The 24,718-nt window shown below is 41.9% G+C and overlaps 1 protein-coding gene across 1 annotated transcript; it reads left to right on the top strand.

Moving 5' to 3' along the window:
- On the top strand, positions 1-23,085 carry WEE1 (WEE1 G2 checkpoint kinase). The gene is made up of 11 exons (XM_066365982.1): positions 1-704; positions 1,944-2,149; positions 4,047-4,110; positions 4,305-4,477; positions 5,256-5,377; positions 8,073-8,219; positions 16,188-16,283; positions 16,373-16,458; positions 18,724-18,894; positions 18,987-19,132; positions 21,769-23,085. Exons 1-11 carry the CDS (start codon positions 138-140, stop codon positions 21,920-21,922), a joined length of 1,932 nt encoding a protein of 643 aa, XP_066222079.1. The 5' UTR covers positions 1-137; the 3' UTR covers positions 21,923-23,085.
- The last annotated feature ends 1,633 nt before the right edge of the window (positions 23,086-24,718 follow it).

The raw sequence follows: 24,718 nt of genomic DNA, 5'->3' as shown, positions 1-24,718 counted from the left end.
CCACCGCCACGCAGATCCGCCGCCGCGGTCTCCAGACGCACCCAGTCGCACGTGGCAGACCCGCCCCCTGGGCCGGCCGCGTCCTGGACTCCGCGAGTCCCGGCTCTCCGGTTCTCCGCTCAGGCCCCAGGGTCACGATGAGCTTCCTCAGCCGGCAGCAGCCGCCGCCGCCCCGCCGCGCCGGGATGTCCTGCACTCTGCGGCAGAAGCTGATCTTCTCGCCCTGCAGCGACTGCGAGGAGGAGGAAGAAGAGGAGGAGGAGGGCAGCGGCCACAGCACCGGGGAGGACTCAGCGTTTCAGGAGCCCGACTCGCCACTGCCGCCTGCGCGGAGCCCCACGGAGCCCGGGCCCGAGGGCCGCCGCTCGCCCGGCCCTGCCCCCGGCAGCCCCGGGGAACTGGAAGAGGACATGCTGCTGCAGAGCGCCTCCCCGGGCGCGGACGCGTCCGGCGCTGGAGCCGAGGGCGACTCGTGGGAGGAGGAGGGCTTCGGCTCCTCGTCGCCGGTCAAGTCGCCGGCGGCCGCCTACTTCCTGTGCAGCTCGTTCTCGCCGGTGCGCTGCGGCGGCCCGGAGTCCCCACGCGGGTACGGGGACCGCAGGGCCAGCGAGGGCTCCTGCCCGCGGCCGCCGGACCACCCGGGCACCCCGCCGCACAAGACCTTCCGCAAGCTGCGGCTCTTTGACACGCCGCACACCCCCAAGGTGAGGACGCGGGGCCGGGGCGCCCCGCGCCCGCGCCGGGCCGGCCTTTAAAAGAGCCGAGGCGCGGTGAGTGGAGCGCGGCGCTGCCCGGGTTCGGTTACATAACCGCCCGGCCGCACCCCCTCACTCCAGCGCCGCGACAAAAAGTTGGCAGCCTTTCTTTTGGGCCCTGCCCAGAAGTAGTCCGTTAAGATTATGTAACCGAACAAAGGGCCTCATCGGGGACTTCATGTTTCAGAGGGGCTGATCGGTGCCGTCAGGTGGCTCCCGATTGAACGCCCGCCAAATGGGGGCTGCCCCGACGTGGCGGCGGCCAGTGTGGCCCCGATAACGCGGGGTGGAAGGGTGCTGGCCGCCACCTGACACTCCCCGGCGCCGCGACCGTACGGTGCCTTTTAAACGCTGTCGTCTGTCTTGTAATTGGGGCGGCGCACGCAGGAGTTCGGTTAGAATAATTTTCGTTCCATTATCATTGCGTGTCATGTCACCATAACGGGGAAAGTTGGAGGTAGAGAGTGAGACTGCGCTTCGACAGGGGAGGAAAGGCTAGCCTCCCAAACATTTACAGTCTTAGAGACTTGTAAATCAGAGTAGCATTTAAGCCTCTAATGAAGTATAAAGTAGGCGTTCAACACCTGTTTGTTAAGTGGCAAGAAAATATGCTGATTACCACTTATAGAACTTGAGAAGTAACATTTTAAAACGGACACTTCCCGAAATTAAGGCAAGTATCACATTTGTAAGGATAATATGGAAAGTGTACTTGTTTAAGTGAGTAAGACTACTTCAGGAAGATGTGTGCTTTTGCGCTTGACTGTTGATTCGACTTGCCCAAGGCGAGATCCCTCTGGAAGTGAGGGCGGAGCCCCGTGGAGGTTGGCTTTTCAGAGCCTTCTGTAGCTGGAAAGTGGGGGAAGGGGAGAGCTTTCCCGGGGCTCCCTGGCTGCTTTCTATTTTTAGAAAGGCTTTGTTAACTTATAGCCTCTGGAATGAACTTAAATTTTAGTATGCGTTCATTCTCTTTAGGGATCTAGACCTTCTTACTTGGCAATCTGTTTCAAAAGTGGTTAACAGCCCGTTTCAGACTCCTAAGTTAACTATTTTATTTGATATACTATAGTATTTCAAGGCTTGTGTTTCTTTCACCTACACGTTCAGCCAGGAGAAAGGCTTGTTGACAGATTGTGAAGACTTGTCTGTAGGATATGGATTCTAAAAACTTTCTTTTCCCTCTCATAGAGCTTGCTTTCCAAAGCACGAGGAATTGATTCCAGCTCTGTTAAACTCCGAGGTGGTTCTCTATTCATGGATACAGAAAAATCAGGAAAAAGAGAAATTGACATTCGACAGACGCCTCAAGTGAATATCAATCCTTTTACACCAGACTCTGTGTTACTTTATTCCTCAGGACAGTGTCGTAGAAGAAAGAGAACTTACTGGAATGAGTGAGTTATTCAATATTTTGATTCCCCAGCTACTAAAGATTGGTTTAGTATACTTACAAAAATTTAATTTTTAACTAAATGACATGGGATTATGTTCTGCAATTTTTCACTATTACTAGAACCTATTTATCAGCAGAGATAGGTAGGAATTAATCAGCTGTGGAAAAGCAATGGCATGAGAAGGGAAGAAAAACTATCTGGAACGGTGGCATAGTGGATAGAGCATTGGCCTGGACCCTGAGGACCCAGGTACGATACCCTAAGGTTGCTGCCTTGAGAGTGGGATCATAGTCATAGACATGACCCCAAGGTCTCTAGCTTGAGCCTCAAAAGGTCGCTGACTTGAGCCAAGGGGTCTCTGGCTCAGTTGGAGCCCCCCACTAACCCTCATGCAGGGATGAGAAAGCAATCAGTGGACAACTAAAGTGCCACAACTATGAGTTGATGCTTATCTCTCTCAAAAAAGAAAAATTCTAGAATCCTGGCTGGATAACTGGTTGGAGGTTCATTGAGAAGAGCAGAGGTTGCTGATTTGATCTCCAGTAAGTGCATACAGGAACAGATCTTTGTTTCTGTCTTCCTCCCACCTCTCTCTTAAAAAGTCTAGACAGCTGGTAAAAAACCCACTGGTGTCAAAAATAAGGTAGCCAGAGAGAGTTGATTGAGAAAGACTTTAATTTTGATATGGTTGGTGGTGTTGGCTTATGGTTAATGGGCATATCTCAGTAGGGATCACATTTTCATCAGCTGAGCTGTTTTTTGTTTTATTTTTTTTTAAGAGAGAATAAGAGAGAACATCAGTTCGTTTCTGTATATGCCCTGACTGGGGATCAAACCCACAACCTCTGCACTTGAGAACGATGCTCTAAACAACTGAGATATCTGGCCAGGACTGTGGGGGTTTTTTGTTTGTTTGTTTAAGATTTTTAAAATTGATTTTACAGAGAGAGGAAGAGGGTGGAACAAGAATTGTATCAACTCATATTTGCTGCACTTTAGTTCATTGATTGCTTGTTGTATGTGCCTTCACAGGGCAAGTCCTGAGTTTTGAACCCACAACCTCAGCATCCCAGGTCTACGCTCTTTTCACTGTGCCACAGCACAGGAGGCATAGCTGAGCTGCATTTTCTAATTACAAAATTAAATGCTTTTCTGTTTTATTTCTTTTTTTAAGTGTGCATGAAAGAGGAGGGGAAGATAGGGACAGGCAGACAGGAAGTTAAAGAGATGAGAAGCACCTGACCAGGCGGTGGCACAGTGGATAGAGTGTCGGACTGGGATGCCAAGGACCCAGGTTCGAGACCCTGGGTTGCCTGCTTGAGCGCGGGGCTCATCTGGTTTGAGCAAAAGTTCACCAGCTTGGACCCAAGGTCGTTGGCTTGAACAAGGGGATACTCGGTCTGCTGAGGGTCTGCGGTCAAGGCACATATGAGAAAACAATCAGTGAACAACTAAGGTGTAGCAATGCTCAACGAAATACTGATTGATGCTTCTCATCTTTCCGTTCCTGTCTGTCCCTGTCTATCCCTCTTTCTGACTCTGTCTCTGTAAAAAAAAAAAAAAAAAAAAAAAAAGATGAGAATCATCACCTCGGTTGCAACACCTTAGTTGTTGATTGCTTTCTCACATGTGCCTCTGAGGGGGGGGGGGGCGCTCCAGGGGAGCCAGTGACCTTGGGGTTGTTTTACAAACCTGTGCTCAAGCCATCTACCTCTGGGTTTTGAACCTGAGTCAGCATCTCAGGCCAATGCTCTATCTACTGTGCAACTGCCTGGTCAGGCTCTTATTTGTTTTCATTCATTAAAATTCATGTCACCATGCACCTATTAGGAAAAGTTTTGGATCTGTAGTTGATATATTTCTGTTTTATTAATGAACAAAATACATTAATTTTCAGTTCCTGTGGTGAAGAGATGGAAGCCAGTGATTATGAGTTTGAAGATGAAACAAGACCTGCTAAAGTAAATAGCTTTTAATTTCCTTCTTGTTTTCGAACTTTGATTTTCTATTTCTTAACAAGTTACATATATACGTGTTAAGTAAGCATTAAAACATACAATATAGTTTAAAAATTTTACTCATAAGTGCTATCACCATAGCAAAAAATCAGTTTTTTGTCTTTGTGTTATGCATATCATTACACTTTTTATTACAGAGAATTACAATTACTGAAAGCAATATGAAGTCACGGTATACGACAGAATTTCATGAGCTAGAGAAAATTGGCTCTGGGGAATTTGGTTCTGTGTTTAAGTGTGTGAAGAGACTGGATGGATGCATTTATGCCATTAAGCGATCAAAAAAGCCATTGGCCGGCTCTGTTGATGAGTATGTTTTAAAATTTTTGTCTTTTAATCTTTTGTTCCATATGGTGTTACAGATATTAGGTTTTAGGTCATCAGGCATTGAATCTAATTCTCTAACTTTTGAGAGGTTATATAATAAAATCAGGAAAAGATTGTATTATTATAAATTAGTATTATAAAAATGATCCTTTTTTTTTTTATTATTTTTAAATATTATTTTAGACAGAGTCAGAGAGGGACAGATGAACAGGAAGGGAGAGAGATGAGAAGCAGCAGTTCTTTATTGCAGCTTCTTAGTTCACTGATTGCTTTCTCATACGTGCCTTGACTGGGGGGGCTACAGCAGAGCGAGTGACCCCTTGTTCAAGACAGCGACCTTGGGCTCAACCCAGTGTGATGCCTCACTCAAGCTGGTGAGCCTGTGCTCAAGCTGGAGACCTCAGGGTTTCGAACCTGAGTCCTTTGTGTCCCAGTCCAGTGCTTTATCTACTGCGCCACTACCTGGTCAAGCAGATCCTTTTTATTTTATAACATTAGTTACTATTTGGACTTGGTAACATAATATGAGCTATCTGATTTTGAAACCTAACTGGTAAGGTTGCTCCTTTCTAACTGCCATTCTTTAATGGAAGGAATATTTTGGAGAAATCTGGCAAAGTCTTAACTTTTTCTCTTAAGCAAGTTGTTTTATAGCTTAATGGTAGATATGGAAGTCAAGTTTCTTTCATGAAGTTTCAGATAAATTTAATTTAGACTTGAATAAAAATGATTTATCATTCTATTCTCATAATTTCTCCTAGGCAGAACGCTTTGAGAGAAGTATATGCTCATGCAGTGCTTGGACAGCATTCTCATGTAGTTCGGTATTTCTCTGCATGGGCAGAAGATGATCATATGCTCATACAGAATGAGTATTGTAATGGTGAGTAACATAATAGTTCCTTTGTAAACTTCTGAGTCAAATGAATGATTACTGAAGGAATACTTACTTTTATCTTAAGTCGGTCTTTTTTTTTTTTTTTTTTTTTTTTTTTTTTTTGGTATTTTTTTTTTCTGAAGCTGGAAACGGGGAGAGATAGACAGACTCCCGCATGCACCCGACCAGGATCCACCCGGCACGCCCACCAGGGGGCGATGCTCTGTTGTGACCAGAGCCACTACAGAGCCACTCTAGCGCCTGGGGCAGAGGCCAAGGAGCCATCCCCAGCGCCCGGGCCATCTTTGCTCCAATGGAGCCTCAGCTGCGGGAGGGGAAGAGAGAAACAGAGAGGAAGGAGAGGGGGAGGGGTGGAGAAGCAGATGGGCGCTTCTCCTGTGTGCCCTGGCCAGGAATCGAACCCTGGACTTCCGCACGCCAGGCCGACGCTCTACCACTGAGCCAACCGGCCAGGGGTCTGTGTCTCTTTTATCTCTTAAAAATCAAAGACCAGAAGCTGACATAATTTCAAGGGCAAGTAATGCCTACCTAATGTTAAATAAAGATTGGGGCCTGACCAGGCGGTGGCGAAGTAAATAGAGCGTTGGACTGGGATGTGGAGGACCCAGGTTCAAAACCCCGAGGTTGCCAGCTTGAACGCGGGCTCATCTGGTTTGAGCAAAGGCTCGCCAGCTTGGACCCAAGGTCACTGGCTTGAGCAAGGGGTTACTCAGTCTGCTGAAGGCCCACTGTCAAGGCACATATGAGAAAGCAATCAATGAACTGAGGTGTCGCAATGAAAAACTGATGATTGATGCTTTTCATCTCTCTCCATTCCTGTCAGTCTGTCCCTATCTTCCCTCTCTGACTCTCTCTGTCTCTGTTTAAAAAAAAATCAGAAACCTTGTTCCTTCTACCTCAGTTGTAGAACAGGGCAAATTATTTATATGCTAGTTACTCAAATTAAACTGATTGTGAGAGGACACTAGTCTTGCCATACATATTTTGATATTTCTTGTGCCTGGCATGGTATGTGGGATATAGTAGTTAATAACATACATTTTCTGCATCTAGCCTTCCCTTTCATTATATGAACTGCTAGCGTGGATAACAGTACTTATGACAGTAATTCTCCATTGATCTAAACTCAGCTGTTTTTTAAGGCATTCTGTAACCTTGCCCTCTCCCATCTATCAGATCTAGTTTACCACTACAATTCACCAAGACTCCTATTAAGTAAGTTATTCTCTAGTTCCCTCCAAGAAAAACAAAATAAGCATGTATAGAGTTCAACTTGGGACTTATGTATAGCCTTTAATTTCATGTCCTTCAAGGACCAACTTGGGTCCCTTTTTCATTAAATTTTTACCACAAGGTCTCCATTTTGATTCTTCTTCTTTTTTTTTTTACAGTGACATAGAGAGGGATAGATAGGGACAGACAAACAGGAAGGGAGAGAGATGAGAAGCATCAGTCATTAGTTTTTCATTGCGACACCTTAGTTTTCATTGATTGCTTTCTCATATGTGCCTTGACCGCAGGCCTTCAGCAGACCGAGTAACCCCTTGCTCGAGCCAGCAACCTTGGGTCTAAGCTGGTGAGCTTTTTCTCTTTTTCTCAAACCAGATAAGCCTGCGCTCAAGCTGGCGACCTCGGGGTCTCGAACCTAGGTCCTTCCGCATCCGGGTCCAACATTCTATCCACTGCACTACCGCCTGGTCAGGCCTAAACTTTCTTACAGAGGATAAATAAAAATGGCCCTATTGGCTACAGAAACATATGTGATAAAATAGTATTACACACTTAAATAAACTATGCGTGTAAATATTATATTGTATATGCCCTTTGACGCAGCATATAGTGGGTTTCTAGGAGATATACTAAATATGTGTGAAATGACCAATGTACAAAGTTATGTCTTAGACCAAGGTATATATGGCTAAGCAAAGGCTTAGAAAGTATTTACAATGTTGATCAAATAGAGGATTGGTTAATGCATTACCATTCAGTTATACAGTGGAATTTGGTAGAAACATAATAAAGGAATAGTCTTTATGTATTGGTAAAGAACTATTTTCAAGATAATAAAAGTATCGCCTGACCAGGTGGTGGCGCAGTGGATAGAGCGTTGGACTGGGATGCAGAGGACCCAGGTTTGAGACCCTGAGGTCGCCAGATTGAGCGCGGGCTCATCTGGGTTGAGCAAAAGCTCACCAGCTTGAACCCAAGGTTGCTGGTTCCAGCAAGGGGTTACTCGGTCTGCTGAAGGCCTGCGGTCGAGGCATATGTGAGAGAGCAATCAATGAACAACTAAGGTGTTGCAACACGCAATGAAAAACTAATGACTGATGCTTCTCATCTCTCTCCGTTCCTGTCTGTCTGTCCCTGTCTATCCCTCTCTCTGAAAAAAAAAAAGGTATTTACATAAAAAGGAGTTGAAAAGAATGCATAAGAAACGTAACAGTGGTTTTCTTTGGGAAAAAGAACCAAGTGGGTTGCTGGGGTATATGGATTACAGAGACTATTTTGTACCCATGTGAGTGTATTACCTATTGAAAAAGGAAGTAAAAGTTTTATTTCACAAGCAGGTTGAAAGGAATAGGTCCTATAAAATGTCATTTGTCTTGGTAAAGATACAAGGAAGAAAAGTAAGACTGTGTCTGAAAGAAGAAAATGCTATTTTTTTTTTCATGTTTCTTAGGTGGAAGTTTAGCTGATGCTGTAAGTATAAACTACAGAAGCATGAGCTACTTTATAGAAGCAGAGTTGAAGGATCTCCTTTTGCAAGTTGGTCGGGGCTTGAGGTATATTCACTCAATGTCTTTGGTTCACATGGATATAAAGCCTAGTAAGTACTACAGATCCTCTGACCTGTGTTCTATAGGATTATAGAGAATAAATGATTTCTTTAAAACAGTATGAAATTATATACATCTTAGTATGGTTTTTCTTTTTTATTCAGTGAGAGGAAGGGAGACAAAGACAGACTCCTGATCCCCCCGGGTAAGCCCACTGGGTGGTGATACTCTGCCCATCTGGGGCATTGCTCCGTTGCTCAGCAACTGAACTCTTCTTAGTGCCTGAGACAGAGGCCAGCAACTGGCTCCAGTAGAGCCATGGCTGCAGGAGTGGAACAGAAAGAGAGAGAGGCAAAAGGGGGAGGGATGGAGAAGCAGATGGTTGCCTCTCCTGTGTACCGTGACCAGAATCAAACCTGGGACATCCACACAGCAGGCCAATGCTCTACCACTGAGCTAGTTGGCCAGAGCCATTATGGTTTTTCATTGTTAGCTTAAAAGATCTTTGGTCAACTTACTAGTATTGTTTTATGATTTCCATTCATCTCATTACCCCCCAAAATTTGATTTAATGACCTAATTTTTATTAGGAGCTGAAAAAATTTGGGGCATCTTGTGTAAACTACTCAGTCTCATCTTTGTTTAAAGCTTCTTGTAGACTGTAAAACTGTAATTATAAATTAATCTTGGCCCTGCTATCAGGGTTATTAGAATAAAATGAGAAATGTGAAAAAGTTTTGAAAAGTTAAGTAGTATACAAATGTGATAGTATTTCTAATCTGTAAAAGAATAAAAATGGTTATTGTATGACTCAGAAAACAAAGTTGCATGTATTATGGTATTAATTTTATTAAGTCTGGCCAGCTAGCTTGGATGGTTAGAGCAGTAGTAGTCAACCTGGTCCCTACCGCCCACTAGAGGGCATTCCAGCTTTCATGGTGGGCGGTAGCAGAGCAACCACAGTATAAATAAAAAGATATATTTAACTATAGTAAGTTGTTTTATAAAGATTTATTCTGCCAAACTTAGGGAAAATCCGACATAAAGTACTTGGTAAGTAATTATTATTATATGCCTTAACTTGCTGTAACTCTGCTTTATAAATTTTATAAAGTAAAGTTACTTCCCTACATTATAAATCACCATTACTGTGGAACCGGTGGGTGGTTAGAAAATTTTACTACTAACAGATACTCAAGTGGGCGGTAGATAGGTATAAAAAGGTTGACTACCCCTGGGTTAGAGCATCGTCCCGAAGCACAGAGGTTGTTGATTTAATCCCTGGTTAGGGCACATGCAGGACCAGATCTCTGTTTCTCTCTCTCTCTCTCTCTCTCTCCCTCTCTCTCTCTCTCTCTCTCCCTCTCTCTCCCTCCCCCTCTCCCTCTCCCCCTCTCCCCCTCTCCTCCTCTCCCCCTCTCCCCCTCTCCCCCTCTCCCCCTCTCCTCTCCCTCTCCCTCTCCCTCTCTCTTCCCCTCTCTCTCTCCCCCTCCCTCCCTCTCTCTCTCTCTCCCTCCCCTTCCTCTCTTTCTCTTCCTCTCTCCTCTCCCCCTCCCTCTCCCCTCCCCCTCCCCCTCCCCCTCTTCCTCTCCCTTTCTCTTTGTTCTTCTCCCACTAAAATCAGTTTTTAACAAAGTGTTAATTAAGGTTTTAAGTGAATCAGGCCTGGAAAATAGAAATACACTAGTGGTTTTATTTTTTCTTTTCATGTTAGACTTTTCCAGCCAAATAATCGGTTTTTATATATAAATGGTGCCAGTAGACCTGACTCTATACTATGGCTCAGAATAACAGCATCAGAGTACTCTTTCAAAGACAGAGATTTCAAACTAAAGGTGTAGTGGTACCAATCAAGGTATAAACTTACATAATTTTAGCTTAAACTGAAAAGTTACTACAATAGTAGTAATAAGAATGGTATTTGCCCATGTATAAGACGCTCCCATGTATAAATATAAGATGCACCTTTAATTTTGGAGCCCAAAATTTCAAAAAAATTTTTTTACATAAAGTTATTGAACTGAAGTTTTATTTATCATAAAGTTCATACAACTCCTCATCACTATCAAAATTCCTCTCCATTAACTTGTCCTCATTTATGTCTGATGACAAATCATTGTCTTCAACAATGAGCGAAATAAAACAAGAAAATGCAAATAAAAAACCTACAACCATTGTATAAGATACACCCAGTTTTCAGACCACAGAATTTTCGGGGAAGAGTGCATCTTGTACATGGGGAAATATAGTACATGTTAAAATTATTTTAAAATACTGACAAGCCAGACCAAAAAAACCCCCTAAATACCCACTCTTCTATTAAATCTTTGGCTCTACAGTATAAAAAATGCCTGTGTTGCTAACAGTTTAGTGAATAAACTGAGATGTGAAAACGCTTTGACATCTTAATGCTATACATACATGGTGGTATTTCTAGCCTATAAAATACCATGAAAATGGGACATGCATTATAATTATTTTATCTTAAAAAAAATGCAGGTGAGGCCCTGGCTAGCTGGCTCAGCGGTAGAGCGTCGGCCTGGCATGTGGAAGTCCTGGGTTTGATTCTGTCCAGGGCACACAGGAGAGGCGCCCATCTGCTTCTCCACCCCTCCCCCTCTCCTTCCTCTCTTGTCTCTCTCTTCCCCTCCTGCAGCCAAGGCTCCATTGGAGCAAAATTGGCTTGGGCAATAAGGACCACTCCATGGCCTCCACCTCAGGCGCTAGAATGGCTCCAGCCACAATGGAGCAATACCTCAGATGGGCAGAGCATTGCCCTCTGATGGGCATGCTGCGTGGATCTCAATTAGGTGCATGTGGGAGTCTGTCTGACTGCCTCCCCTCTTCTAACTTTGGAAAAATACAGAAAAAAATGCAGGTGAATCTTATAATAACATCTTTGTGCAAATCCCTCTCATTTTATCAGAATGCCATAATAGTTTTATGATTTTTTTAAAGTCAACCATCTCTACCTTTTTTATCAGCACATTGTAATTGCATCTGATAGCCAGATCATACAATTATTTTTCCCATTTAACCTGAGTTCTTTACATTTTTAATTTTTTTCAATTACAGCTTATATTTAATATTATTTTGTATTAGTTTCAGATGTACAGCAAAGTGGACAGAAAATTATATACTTTACACAGTCGTTTCCCCCACTGCTTCAAGCATCTGCCTGGCTCCATACATTGTTATCACAATATCATTGACTATAAATATTCTCAATGCTGAATCTACATCTTTGTGATTGTTCTGTAATTACCAATTTGTGTTGCTTCATCCCTTCACCTATTTCACCCAGCCTCCAACCCCCCTCCTCTCTGACAGCTGTCAGTCTGTTCTCTGTATCTGAGTGTTTCTATATAGTTTATTTATATTGTTCATTAGATTCCACATGTAAGTAAAGTCATATGGTATGTCTTTCTTTGTTGATTTATTTCACTTAGCATAATACCCTCTAGGTCCATGATGGGGAACCTTTTTATAAAAACCGCCCACTTTTGCAGTGCTGGTCAACCTGGTCCCTCCCGCCATTGGCCCACCATGAAAGCTGGAAGCCCACTAGTGGGCAGGAGGGACCAGGTTGACCAGCACTGCAGAAGTGGGCAGTTTTTATAAAAAGGTTCGCCATCTCGGCTCTGGGTCCATCCTTGCTATTGCAAAAAGTAAGATTCATTTTCATTTTATATATGAGTAGTATTCCATTGTATATCTTACTCATCTATTGAAGGGCTTTTGGGTTATTTCCATGTCTTAGCTATTTTAAATAACGGTGCAGTGAACATAGGAGTGCATATATTCTTTCATATTAGTGTTTCAGGTTTCTTTGGGTATATTCCCAGAAGTGGAATTACTGGGTTTTAAGGCAATTTAGTTTTTAATTTTTTGAGGAAACTCCACAGTTTTCCATAGTGATTGCATCAGTCTGCATTCCCACCAACAGTACACTAGGGTTGCCTTTCCTCCACATTCTTGACAACACTTGTTGATTTATTGATGATAGCCATTCTGACAGATGTGAGGTGGTATTTCATTTTGATTTGCATTTCTTTTTTTTTTCTTTTTTTTTTTCTGAAGCTGGAAACGGAGAGGCAGTCAGACAGACTCCCGCATACGCCCGACCGGCATCCACCCGGGACGCCCACCAGTGGGCGATGCTCTGCCCATCTGGGGTGTCGCTCTGTCGTGACCAGAGCCATTCTAGCGCCTGGGGCAGAGGCCAAGGAGCCATCCCCAGCGCCCGGGCCATCTTTTGCTCCAATGGAGCCTTGGCTGCGGGAGGGGAAGAGAGAGACAGAGAGGAAGGAGAAGGGGAAGGGTGGAGAAGCAGATGGGCACCTCTCCTGTGTGCACTGGCCGGGAATCGAACCTGGGACTTCCGCATGCCAGGCCGACGCTCTACCACTGAGCCAACCGGCCAGGGCCTTGATTTGCATTTCTCTGATAACTGATGTTGAACAACTTTACATATGTCTGTTAGCCATCTCTGGGTCTTCCTTGAAGAAGTGTCTGTTTAGTTTGCCCACTTTTTAATTGACTTGTTTCTTTTTCTGAAGTAAAGTTGTCTGATTTCTTTCTTTTTTTTTTTTAAATAGTGTTTTTCTTTTTTTTCTTTTTTTTAAATTTTATTTATTCATTTTAGAGAGGAGAGAGAAAGGGAGAGAGGGAGAGAGAGAGGTGAGAGAAACAGAGAGAGAAGGTGGGGAGGAGCTGGAAGCATCAACTCCCATATGTGCCTTGACCAGGCAAGCCCAGGGTTTTGAACCAGCGACCTCAGCATTTCCAGGTCGACGCTTTATCCACTGCGCCACCATAGGTCAGGCTCTTTTTAAGTTTTAGATATTAAACCTTACCAGAATTATCATTGGCAAATATGTTCTCTTCAGTAGATTGTCTTTTTATTTTGTTGGTTTCTTTTGCTGTGCAAAAACTTTTCAGTTTGACATAGTCCCATTTGTTTAGTTTTTTGTTTGTTTCCCTTACGTGAAGAGATATACCAGAAAAAAAATATTGCTAAGGTAGATGTCCAAGATTTTTCTGCATGTATTTTTCCTAAGAGTTCTTTGGTTTTGAATTTTACATTTTAGTCATTTGAGTTTTTCTTGTATATGGTTTGTGTAAGATGGTGGTCTAGTCTCTCTCTTTTTGGGGGGAGGGCATATATCCAATTTTCCCAACACCCAACATTTATTGAATAGACTGCCTTTACCCCTTTGTATGTTGTGCCCTTTGTCAAATATCAATTGACCATAAAGGAGTACATTTATTTCTGGGCTCTATTCTGTTCCATTGATCTATGAGTCTCTTTATGCCAGTGACATACTTTAAAAATGTTTTTTTTTCTTTTTCTTTTTTACAGAGACAGAGAGAGAGTCAGAGAGGGATAGACAGGGACAGACAGACAGAAACGGAGAGATAAGAAGCATCAATCATTAGTTTTTCGTTGTGCATTGCAACACCTTAATTGTTCATTGATTGCTTTCTCATACGTGCCTTGACCGTGGGCCTTCAGCAGACCGAGTAACCCCTTGCTCGAGCCAGCGACCTTGGGCTCAAGCTGGTGAGCTTTTGCTCAAACCAGATGAGCCCTTGCTCAAGCTGGCGACCTCAGGGTCTCGAACCCGGAATCTCCACATCCCAGTCCGACGCTCTACCCACTGCGCCACCGCCCGGTCAGGCCAAAACAGTTTTTTTTAATTTATTGATTAATTTTAGAGAGAGAGGAGGAAGGGTGAGAGAGAGAAACATCTACCATTCCACCCATCTGTGCATTCATTGGTTGACTCTTGTGTGTGGGATGGAACTTGCAACATTGGCATATCAGGAGTACGCTCCAACCAACTGAGGTACCCTGACAGGGCACATGCTGTTTTGATTAGTATGATTTTACTACTATAGTATGTCTTGGATTAGTATGGTATAGTTTGATATCAGGTAGTGTAATAAGTCTACCTTTGTTCTTTCTCAAGATTGTTGAAGCTAATTGGGATCTTTTGTGGTCCCATATAATAGTTCTGTGAAGTATGCCATTGGTAGGAATTATGTTTAATCTATAGTTTGCTTTGGGTAGTATGGACATTTTAATGATGTTAATTCTTTCTATCTGTGAACACTATATGCTTCCACTTACTGGTATCTTCTTTAGTATCTTAATCCCCCACCCCCCCAACCCCATTGATTTGAGAGAGCGAGAAAAGTATTAACTTGTTTTTCCATTTAGTTGTTTCATTTAGTTGTGTACTTATTTGGTTGCTTCTTGTGTGTGCCCTGACTGGGGATCAAACCTGCAACCATATTGTTGTAGGATGATGCTCTTTTTTTTTTTTTTTTTTAATTTAATTTATTTATTTTTTTACAGAGACAGAGTGAGTCAGAGAGAGGAATAGACAGGGACAGACAGACAGGAACGGAGAGAGATGAGAAGCATCAGTCATTAGTTTTTCATTGCGTGTTGCAACACCTTAGTTGTTCATTGATTGCTTTCCCACATGTGCCTTGACCGTGGGCCTTCAGCAGACCGAGTAACCCCTTGCTGGAGCCAGCAACCTTGGGTTCAAGCTAGTGGGCTTTTTGCTCAAACCAAATGAGCCTCCGCTCAAGCTGGCAACCTTGGGGCCTTGAACCTGGGTCCTCTGCATCCCAGTCCGACGCTCTATCCACTGCGCCACCGCCTGGTCAGGCAGGATGATGCTCTTAACTGACTGAGCTAACCAGCCAGGGCCTTATAATACTACTTTTTTTTTTTAAGTGAGAGACAGAGTTCTGCACGCTCCCCCATTGGGATCTACCTGGCAAGCTCCCTAAAGGGCAATGCTCTGCCTATCTTAAGGCCACTGCTCCATTGCTTGGCAAGTAGGGAAGTAACTTTACTTTATAAAATTTATAAAGCAGAGTTACAGCAAGTTAAAACATATACTAATAATTACTTACCAAGTACTTTATGTCGGATTTTCGCTAAGTTTGACAGAATAAATCTTGATAAAACAACTTACTATAGTTAAATTTATACTTTGGTTGCTCCGCTACCGCGCACTATGGAAGCTGGAATGCCCACTAGTGGGTGGTAGGGACCAGGTTGACTACCACTGGGCTAGGGTATTAAGTGTCAAACATAGTAGACCCTTGTATTGTAAGTACAGAAGTTGAAAATAATTAAGTTTTCAAATTTCGAATTTATAAATACCACCACAAAATATGTTGTCCTATGTATACATAAAACAAAACTGGGAAGATGACTTGACTATCATAAGTTCAGTACTATATTGATAAAACTATTAAAATGAAATCTGCCACTAAAACTACATTAGTTATAAGCTTAATCAAATTTGAAGATGACAAAGTATAAAAAAGTGTTCATTGCCTGACCTGTGGTGGCACAGTGGATAAAGTGTTGACCTGGGAACGCTGAGGTTGCCAGTTCGAAACCCTGGGCTTGCCTGGTCAAGGCACGTATGAGAGTTGATGCTTTCTGCTTCTCTCCCTTCTCTCTCTCTCTAAAAAAAAAAACTGAATAAAGTTAAAAATAAAATATTTAAAATAAATAAAAAAATAAAAAATAAAAAAGTGTTCATTGAGCTGAAATAGTGAACCACAAAGCCATGTTGTGATAAAAGACGCTATATGGTCAGCCAAACTCAACAGGTACATGACTCATTCTTTTCACACCAGTCCTGTAGCATTAGATTAAAATTTGTACTTTGGCAGCATTACAAATTAGTCTTAGTGCCTTTTGTATAGTTTCTGAATAGTTAAAACTTCTGAAGATTAGTATGCAGATGTGAAGAGAATCATGTAGTGGTTTCTAAGTGTTCAAGGAACAGTGCTAGGCCAGAAAATATATTTATAGAAAATAAAACCTCATTTTCCATGCTGAGACGCTCACTTTCCTTGGGTTTGGGTTATAACATAAAAGAATCTATATATTTAAAAGCTTTGTGGATGATTCTGATGTGTGCCAGTTGTGAACTTTGGATATTCTGTTATTAGTGTGGCTTATTTAAATAACTGTTTGACAGGTAATATTTTCATATCTCGAACCTCAATCCCAAATGCTACCTCTGAAGATGGAGATGAAGATGACTTGATATCCAACAAAGTTATCTTTAAAATAGGTAAGAAAGAAAGATAACCAGATTATTGTCTTAAAATAGAGAGAAGCTGGTGTGTTTAACTCTTTGATGTATTTTTTCAATACTTCTAGGTGATCTTGGACATGTAACAAGAATCTCTAGTCCACAAGTTGAAGAGGGTGATAGCCGTTTTCTTGCAAATGAAGTTTTGCAGGAGGTAAATTTTCTTCTTTAATAATGCCATTTGTGGCCCTGGCCAGTTTGCTCAGTGTGTCAAGAGCGTCCTCCTAAAATGACAAGATTGCGAGTTTGATCTCTAGTTAAGGCACACACAAAGAATGCATAACTGAGTGGAACAACAAATGAATGTTGCTTTCCTTCCCCTCCCCTCTCCCCTCCTTTCTCTATCTCTCTAAAAATAAGTCAATCAGTACAAAAAAATTTAAGCCCTGGCCAGATAGCTTGGTTGATGGGAGCATTGTCCTGGAGCACAGAGGTTGCTGGTTTTGATTCTATGGTTGTGGCACATACAGGAGCAGCTTAATGTTCCTGTGTGTGTGTGTGTGTGTGTCTCTCTCTCTCTCTCTCTCTCTCTCTCTCTCTGTCAAAAAAAACCCCCCAAAAAATCCCAGCCTGACCAGACTGTGGTGCAGTGGATAGAGTGTTAACCTGGGATGCCAAGGACCCAGGTTCAAAACCCCAAGTTTGCCAGCTTGAGCACCAGCTCGCTGGCTTAAGCAAGGAGTCACTGACTGAATTGCAGTTCCCCCCAAAACCCTGTCAAGGGACAGGTAGGAAAGCAGTCAGTAAACGACTAAGGTGCCACAACGATGAATTGATGCTTTTCGTCTCTTTCTTCTGTCTGTGTGTCTCGCTCACTTAAAAAAAGCCATTTACTTTACAATACTTTTTAGCATTTGATAAGTGTATAAATGCAGATGTGTTAAATTATAAGCTAGTAACTGAATAGTAATACAAAATAAAAAGTCTGAAGCAGCCTGACCTGTGGTGGCGCAGTGGATAAAGCGTCGACCTGGAAATGCTAAGGTCGCCGGTTCGAAACCCTAGGCTTGCCTGGTCAAGGCACATATGGGAGTTGATGCTTCTAGCTCCTCCCCCCCTTCTCTCTCTCTGTCTCTCCTCTCTCTCTCTGTCTCACCCTCTCCTCTCTAAAATGAATAAATTAAAAAAAATTTTTTTAAAAAAAGTATATTAATAACTAGTAACATTTTAAAATCAGGCGAACTTTGACCCAGAATTTCTATTTCTGAGAGTCTCTTACTGAAATACTCCTATACAAAGAACAATGTAAATAAGTATTTAGTAACACAGGAACGATTATGTAAATTATAGCTCACAGTTAATACTGTTTTGAAGAGGGATGAAATATTTCTTAATTAGTTTAGAATGAAAATAGAACAAGTCGCCCTGGTCATATGGCTCAGCTGGTTAGAGTATTGTCGCGAGGTGTGGAGGTTGCTGGTTCAATTCTCAATCAGAGCACATACAGGAACAGCTCGAGGTTCTTCCCTCCTTTCCCCCCTCCTTTCCTCACTTCTTCCCTCCCTCCCTCCCTCCCTTCCTTTCCTCTCTTGCTGAAATCAATAAATAAAAATTTTAAATATATAACAAGTAGAACAAATAAATTATATGAACATTGTTCTTATTATGTATATTTGTATCTTATATGTATAGGTGTATTTATTGTCAATGCATGTATGTTTTGTGTTTTCATACAAATGCACCTAGAGGGATAGGAATGTCTTCTGAGGGTTGAATTGGGTTAATGATAGAGGAAACATTGCTTTTAGAAATACATTTACCACCCCTCCCTCCTGAAGTGTATAAAAATATTTTTTTTAGGTTTTTTTAAAATTCCTTAATTTTTTTTTTTTTTTAAATTTTTAGAGACTTTAATGTATTTTTTTTTTAATTTTTTTAATTTTATTTATTCATTTTTAGAGAGGGGAGAGAGAGAGACAGAGAGGGAGAGAGAGAGGGGGGGGAGGAGCTGGAAGCATCAACTCCCATATGTGCCTTGACCGGGCAAGCCCAGGGTTTCGAACCGGCAACCTCAGCATTTCCAGGTCGACGCTTTATCCACTGCGCCACCACAGGTCAGGCAAAATTTCTTAATTTTTGAGAGAGAGAGAAAGCAGAATGGAAAAGCAGGAAGCAGCAACTCCTAGTAGTTGCTTCCAGTATGTGCCTTTACCTGGCAAGCCCAGGGTTTTGAACCGGCGACCTCATCTTTCTAAGTCCTTTATCCACTGTGCCACCACAGATCAAGTGTATATTACTTTATAATTAGAATAATTATCCCAAATTTACTTGTTCTCTGAATAGATCCTAAACTTCAATGTGGCATTGAATATTTTAATTTTGTCCTGTTTCTCAACTATATAAATCATTATGAGGTATAATCTTACCTTATTTTGACAATTTTTTATATTTCCTTACATTTTTTTTCTTAATTTTACAGGATTATTCCCATCTACCAAAAGCAGATATTTTTGCCCTTGCCCTCACAGTGGTATGTGCTGCTGGTGCTGAACCTCTCCCCAGAAATGGAGATCAGTGGCATGAAATCAGACAGGGTAGATTACCTCGGATTCCACAAGTGCTTTCCCAAGAATTTACAGATTTGCTAAAGGTGAGTATTTTATATATGAAGTACTTTATTGATATAGTTCAGTATTTTACTAAGTCACATATTTTTGCCTTAATTTTATTTCTCTTATTAAGGTTATGATTCATCCAGATCCAGAGAGAAGACCTTCAGCAATGGCACTGGTAAAGCATTCAGTGCTGCTTTCTGCTTCTAGAAAAAGTGCAGAACAATTACGAATAGAATTGAATGCTGAAAAGTTCAAAAATTCACTTTTGCAGAAGTAAGTGAGGATTTTTTTTTTTACTTTGTTGTTTTCATTAGTTCACAAATGTTAATGTGATGATTTAGGCTTTCTGTCAGTAAAGGATATAGTGATTTGGATGTTATAAAGTTTGGAGACTTCTGCCTTAAATTTGTATTGTTTGTAAACTTTAAAATTATGATGGACATAAAGTTTTTCTAAAAGTAACATATATTTGCAAGTGGTGATAATCCCCAAGCCATATAGCTAAGTGAGCCTATATTTAGCTCCCCCAAACTCTTATCATAAATTAGAATTCCTTGAAACATTGTGTTTTTTTGTTTGTTAGTTTCTTCATTTTGTTTTTTTTAAGTGAGAGGAGGGGAGATCAACAGATTACCACATGTGCCCCGCCTGGGATCCACCCGGCAACCCCCATCTGGGGCTGATACTTGAATCAACCAAGTTATCCTTAGTGCCTGGGGCTGACGCTCGAACAATTAAAGCCACTGGCTGTGTGAGGAGAAGAGAGAAAAAAGGGAGAGCAGGACGGGAAGAGAAGCAAATGGTCACTTTTCATGTGTGCCCTGACTGGGAATTGAACCGAGGACTTCCGCATACTGGGCCGATGGTCTAGCCCCTTGGTCGGCAAACTGCGGCTCGCGAGCCACATGGGGCTCTTTGGCCCCTTGAGTGTGGCTCTTCCACAAAATACCGTGTGCAGATGCTACCTTGATAAGTAATGTACCTACCTATATAGTTTAAGTTTTAAAAATTTGGCTATCAAAAGAAATTTCAGTCGTCGTACTGTTGATATTTGGTTCTGTTGACTAATGAGTTTGCCGACCACTGGTCTAGCCACATTAGCCATTCTGCCAGTGCCTAGAAACATTGTGAAACTAATTTTCGGGAAATGATGAGATTAATGTTGATTGGGTTAGTAGCTGATTCTCATATTTTGACGTAAATGACCTTTGACATTTTCAAAAGTAATTGGAATAAGTTTAATTCATTTGCTTTATTTTGTAAAATTTTTTTCATTGATTTGGGGGGGAAGAGGAAGAGAGAGAAGCATCAAGTAACATAAATTAATTGTTCCTCCTAGTTGTTCCCTTTAGGCAGGGGTCCCCAAACTGCGGCCCCCTGAGGCCATTTATCCGGCCCCCGCCGCACTTCTGGAAGGGGCACCTCTCTCACTGGTGGTCAGTGAGAGGAGCATAGTTCCCATTGAAATACTGGTCAGTTTGTTGATTTAAATTTACTTGTTCTTTATTTTAAATATTGTATTTGTTCCCGTTTTGTTTTACTTTAAAATAAGATATGTGCAGTGTGCATAGGGATTTGTTCATAGTTTTTTTTATAGTCCGGCCCTCCAACGGTCTGAGGGACAGTGAACTGGCCCCCTGTGTAAAAAGTTTGGGGACCCCTGCCTTTAGGTGTGCAGTCATTTGTTGCTTCTTTTTTATTATTATTATTATTATTATTATTATTATTATTATTTAGTTAATGGAAGGGAGGCAGAGACAGACTCCTGCATGTGCCCTTACCAGGATCAAGCCCACTAGGGGGCAGTGCTCTGCCTGGCTGGGCCACAGCTCCATTGCTTGGCAACCAAGCTATTTTAGCACCTGAGGCAGAGGCATGGGGCCAACTTTGCTCAAACCATTCGAACCATGGCTGTGGGAGAAGAAGAGAGAGAGAGAGAGATTGGGGGAGGGGGAGTGGAGAAGCAGATGGGAGCCTCTTCTATGTATCTTGACCAGGAATCAAACTTCAGATATCCACATGCTGGGCCAACACTCTACCACTGAGCCAACCAGCCAAGGCCCGAGTTCATTTGTTTTATTACTACCAATTTGATTTTAATCTAATCTGACTTGAAATATGTAAAGATTTATTTGCCACTATTTTGATAGATACTATCGTTCATACAGATAGGAATTAGAATTTTCCTTTCATCTCTTATGTAAAGATATTTTTACAATGTAAGTTAGAGTTTAGAGTTCTTTCTGAAGTTTTTATTAAAACCCAGTCATTACTAGCATCTTTATTACTTGTATTTAAGTGTATATATTTTAATTCTGATAGCACAAATAGATTATAAATTTAAGTTATTTGAACAGAAGCTAAAGTGTCATACTGTATTTTTCCTCTTTTCAATTGCATGTTAGAATAATGATGACATGCAAAGATTTCCCAGCTGATAATACAGTTTTTGTTTGGCCTCTTAGAATCCTCCCTTTAGGCCCTGGCCGATTGGCTCAGTGGTAGAGCGTCAGCCTGGCGTGCAGGAGTCCCGGGTTCAATTCCCGGCCAGGGCACACAGGAGAAGCGCCCATCTGCTTCTCCACCCCTCCCCCTCTCCTTCCTCTCTGTCTCTCTCTTTCCCTTCCGCAGCCAAGTCTTCATTGGAGCTGAGGATGGCTCTATGGTCTCTGCCTCAGGCGCTAGAATGGCTCTGGTTGCAACAGAGCAACACCCCAGATGGGCAGAGCATTGCCCCCTGGTGGGCATGCCAGGTAGAACCCGGTCAGGTGCATGCGGGAGTCTCTCTGATTGCCTCCCTTTTTCCAGCTTCAGAAAAATAAAAATAAATTAATTAATTAATTAAAAAAAGAATCCTCCCTTTATAGGATTTAGGTAAAAAGTCTTATTTTCTATTTTTATGTTTATAGAGAACTCAAGAAAGCCCAGATGGCAAAAGCTGCAGCCGAGGAAAGAGTACTCTTCACTGACCGGATGGCCACTAGGTCCACCACCCAGAGTAATAGAACATCTCGCCTTATAGGAAAGAAAATGAACCGCTCTGTCAGCCTTACCATATACTGAACTACTCATTTCCCACCTCCCCTAAAAAAACTGTGACAAGAGGAAGCTAAGCTAGGTTGAAATCACTGCTAGAATCCAGTTTGCTATTACTTTCTCAAAATCGATGTCAGTAGTTATACTGAAATACATTTTAGGACTTTTATTTGTGAATTACAGTTAAAAGCTGTATTTTGACCAGTGCTCTATCAGGCTTTTGTCTAGTTTTACCAGTTAGTCTTCTGTAAGGATGTCAGTCACTGTTGGATGTTACATTGGCCTTTCCAGGTTTAACCACTGGTGGTTTGCTGCTTATAGTTGGCTGTTGCATTGTGATGAAAGGTATCCTTCCCTGTAGTGACTGGTAAAAAGGACTCAAGGGCTTTATTACAAACATTCTCCCTTCGAAAAGGGAAATGCTAAGAGAATCAGTTACTACTCAACCTTCAATGTACCTGTGTGTCAGTCATATATATATATTTTTTTAATTGTGAATTATACTTGTATATCCAACTGGGAGCACTTTTAGGCACTGTATGAACCATGGAATAATTCTGTGGAAGTATTGCCTTGTGAATTTGCTGCTATTTTAGTTTTGTCTTTGCTGTAAAATTGTAGCATTAAACAATCATTGTTGTTAATAGGCTTTCTTTTGCAAACAATTATGTGAAATACATAGTTGCTCTTGATAAAAAGCAACTATTTGCCTTTTCCCCCCCTTTGAACTTTCAAGCTAGTGCATTGGAGAAATGCACCGTTTTCCCCTTTTGGAATGCTGTATTAATGTAGTATAAAGATGGTTGGTTTTGTAATTTTTTTCTGATGATGCCCTTCCCTGACTTTAAAAAATGTTTCCTCTCTTCATCCAAGTTTTGTACTTTATTGTATTGTTAGTCTGTTTTTAACTGTTTTGCCCAGTTTCTCTTCTATATTTGTGTATATAAACTAATCTTGGTAATATTGTACATAGCTGTTTGAAATGCCAGAATGACTTCTGACTATTCCAAGCTTTTCATAAAATATATTTTATCTGTGATTAGCCATTTGACTAATAGTACTGGCTAATAGATGTGGGGGGTGGGGAATTTGTCTTGTTTATTTTCCTATTGATTTTGGTTTAAAACATGTTTGCACTTGTCTGTTTGACTTGTGTTTTATTAACATTGATTGGCATATTAAAAGTCACTCTGAGCTTACCTTATTTGTCTATATCTTTCTGGTGCCTATTTTCTTTTATCTCCATTATATAGAGAAGACTAGAAACATTCCACTTACGTTGATTCTTGTATGTGCCCCAGGGATCAGACCTGCAACCTTGGGTATCAGGATGACACCCTCACCAACTGAGCTGCCTGGCTAGAGCAGAAGGCACATTTTTGATAGAATATGAAACATTGAGTTTTAGTCCATATTAGTTACATTTTGTGATCTAAGAAAAAATTTACACCTCAATCTTGAATATTAATTTATTATAAATTATTTACTATTTTATGTCACATGCATATTATACTTTTGATCTACTAGAAATATAGCAACATAGTTTAAAATAGCTTTAGATTTTTTTTTTTTTTTTTTTTTACAGAGATCTGTCTCTGTAAAATAGAGACAGATAGAGGGATAGATAGGGACAGACAGGAACGGAGAGAGATGAGAAGCATCAATCATCAGTTTTTCGTTGCGACACCGTAGTTGTTCATTGATTGCTTTCTCATATGTGCCATGACCGACGGCCTTCAGCAGGCCGAGTGACCCCTTGCTCGAGCCAGTGACCTTGGGTCCATGCTAGTGAGCTTTTTGCTCAAGCCAGATGAGCCCGCGCTCAAGCTGGCAACCCCGGGGTCTCAAACCTGAGTCCTTCCACATCCCAGTCCGACGCTCTAGCCACTGCGCCACTGCCTGGTCAGGCTAAAGTAGCTTTAGATTTTTAAGTGAATATAACATGACTCAGCTTTTTATTAGGGTGACACCAGTTAACATAATTGTATAGGTTTCAGGTGCCTGATTCCACAACTCATCTGTCTGCTGTACTCATAACCTTTTTTTTGAGATTTTATTGATTGTACAGTGAGAGAAACGCAGGGGAGCATGTATCAACTCATAGATGCTTCCCTAGTTGTTCATTGATTGCTTGTCATATATGCTTTGTCTCAGCAAGCCCAGGGTTTCGAATCAGCAACCTTAGCATTCCAGATCAAACAGGCAAGGCGTATTCATAACTTTCTAATGTGAACTGAATCACAGAAGAGAGCTTTTAAGTGGGGAGATTTTTTGTTTTTAATTTTTGAGAGAGATGGCAAGGGAGAGTAGGAGCATCAATTCGCAGTTGCTTTCTCTTTAGTTGTGCATTGATGCTTCTTTCCTGAGCCAGTGTTCCTTTGCTCAAGCTGGAGAGCTTTGGGCTTGTGTGGGTGAATCCCCTGCTCAGGCATTCCCAGTTAACACTTTATTCACTGTCACTGCTTGTCAGGCAGGAGAATTCCCCCCCCTTTTATAAATTTAAATAGGTGCCCTTGTCTTGTCTCGGTGATAAAAGTGTAGGCCTGGCATGTAAATGTCCCAGGTTTGATTCCTGGTCAGGGCATACAGGAGAAGTGACCATCTGCTTCACCCCTTCTCCCCCTTTTCTCTCTCCCTCAGCCATGGCTTGACTGGTTAAGGTGCATCAGCTGCAGGCACTAAGGGTGGTTCTGCGGAGCCTCTGTCTCAGGTGCTAAACTCAGTTGAGAGCATGGCCCCAGATGGGGGTTGCTGGTGGATCTCAGATTTGGGTGCATATGGGAGTCCCTCCCCTTCCTCTCACTTGGAAAAGAAGAAAAAAAA

This window comes from Saccopteryx leptura, chromosome 1 (genome assembly GCF_036850995.1).
Source record: "Saccopteryx leptura isolate mSacLep1 chromosome 1, mSacLep1_pri_phased_curated, whole genome shotgun sequence".
NCBI classification, from domain to species: domain Eukaryota; kingdom Metazoa; phylum Chordata; class Mammalia; order Chiroptera; family Emballonuridae; genus Saccopteryx; species Saccopteryx leptura.
The sequence above is the reverse complement of the archived record's forward strand: the minus strand, read 5'-3'. Positions and strand labels throughout refer to the sequence as shown.

Coding starts and splice junctions, on each gene's coding strand:
- WEE1 (XM_066365982.1), top strand. CDS start 138: ATGAGCTTCCTCAGCCGGCAGCAGCCGCCGCCGCCCCGCCGCGCCGGG. Junction 8,220..16,187: donor TCACATGGATATAAAGCCTA/GTAAGTACTACA, acceptor ACTGTTTGACAG/GTAATATTTTCATATCTCGA. Junction 16,284..16,372: donor CAAAGTTATCTTTAAAATAG/GTAAGAAAGAAA, acceptor CAATACTTCTAG/GTGATCTTGGACATGTAACA.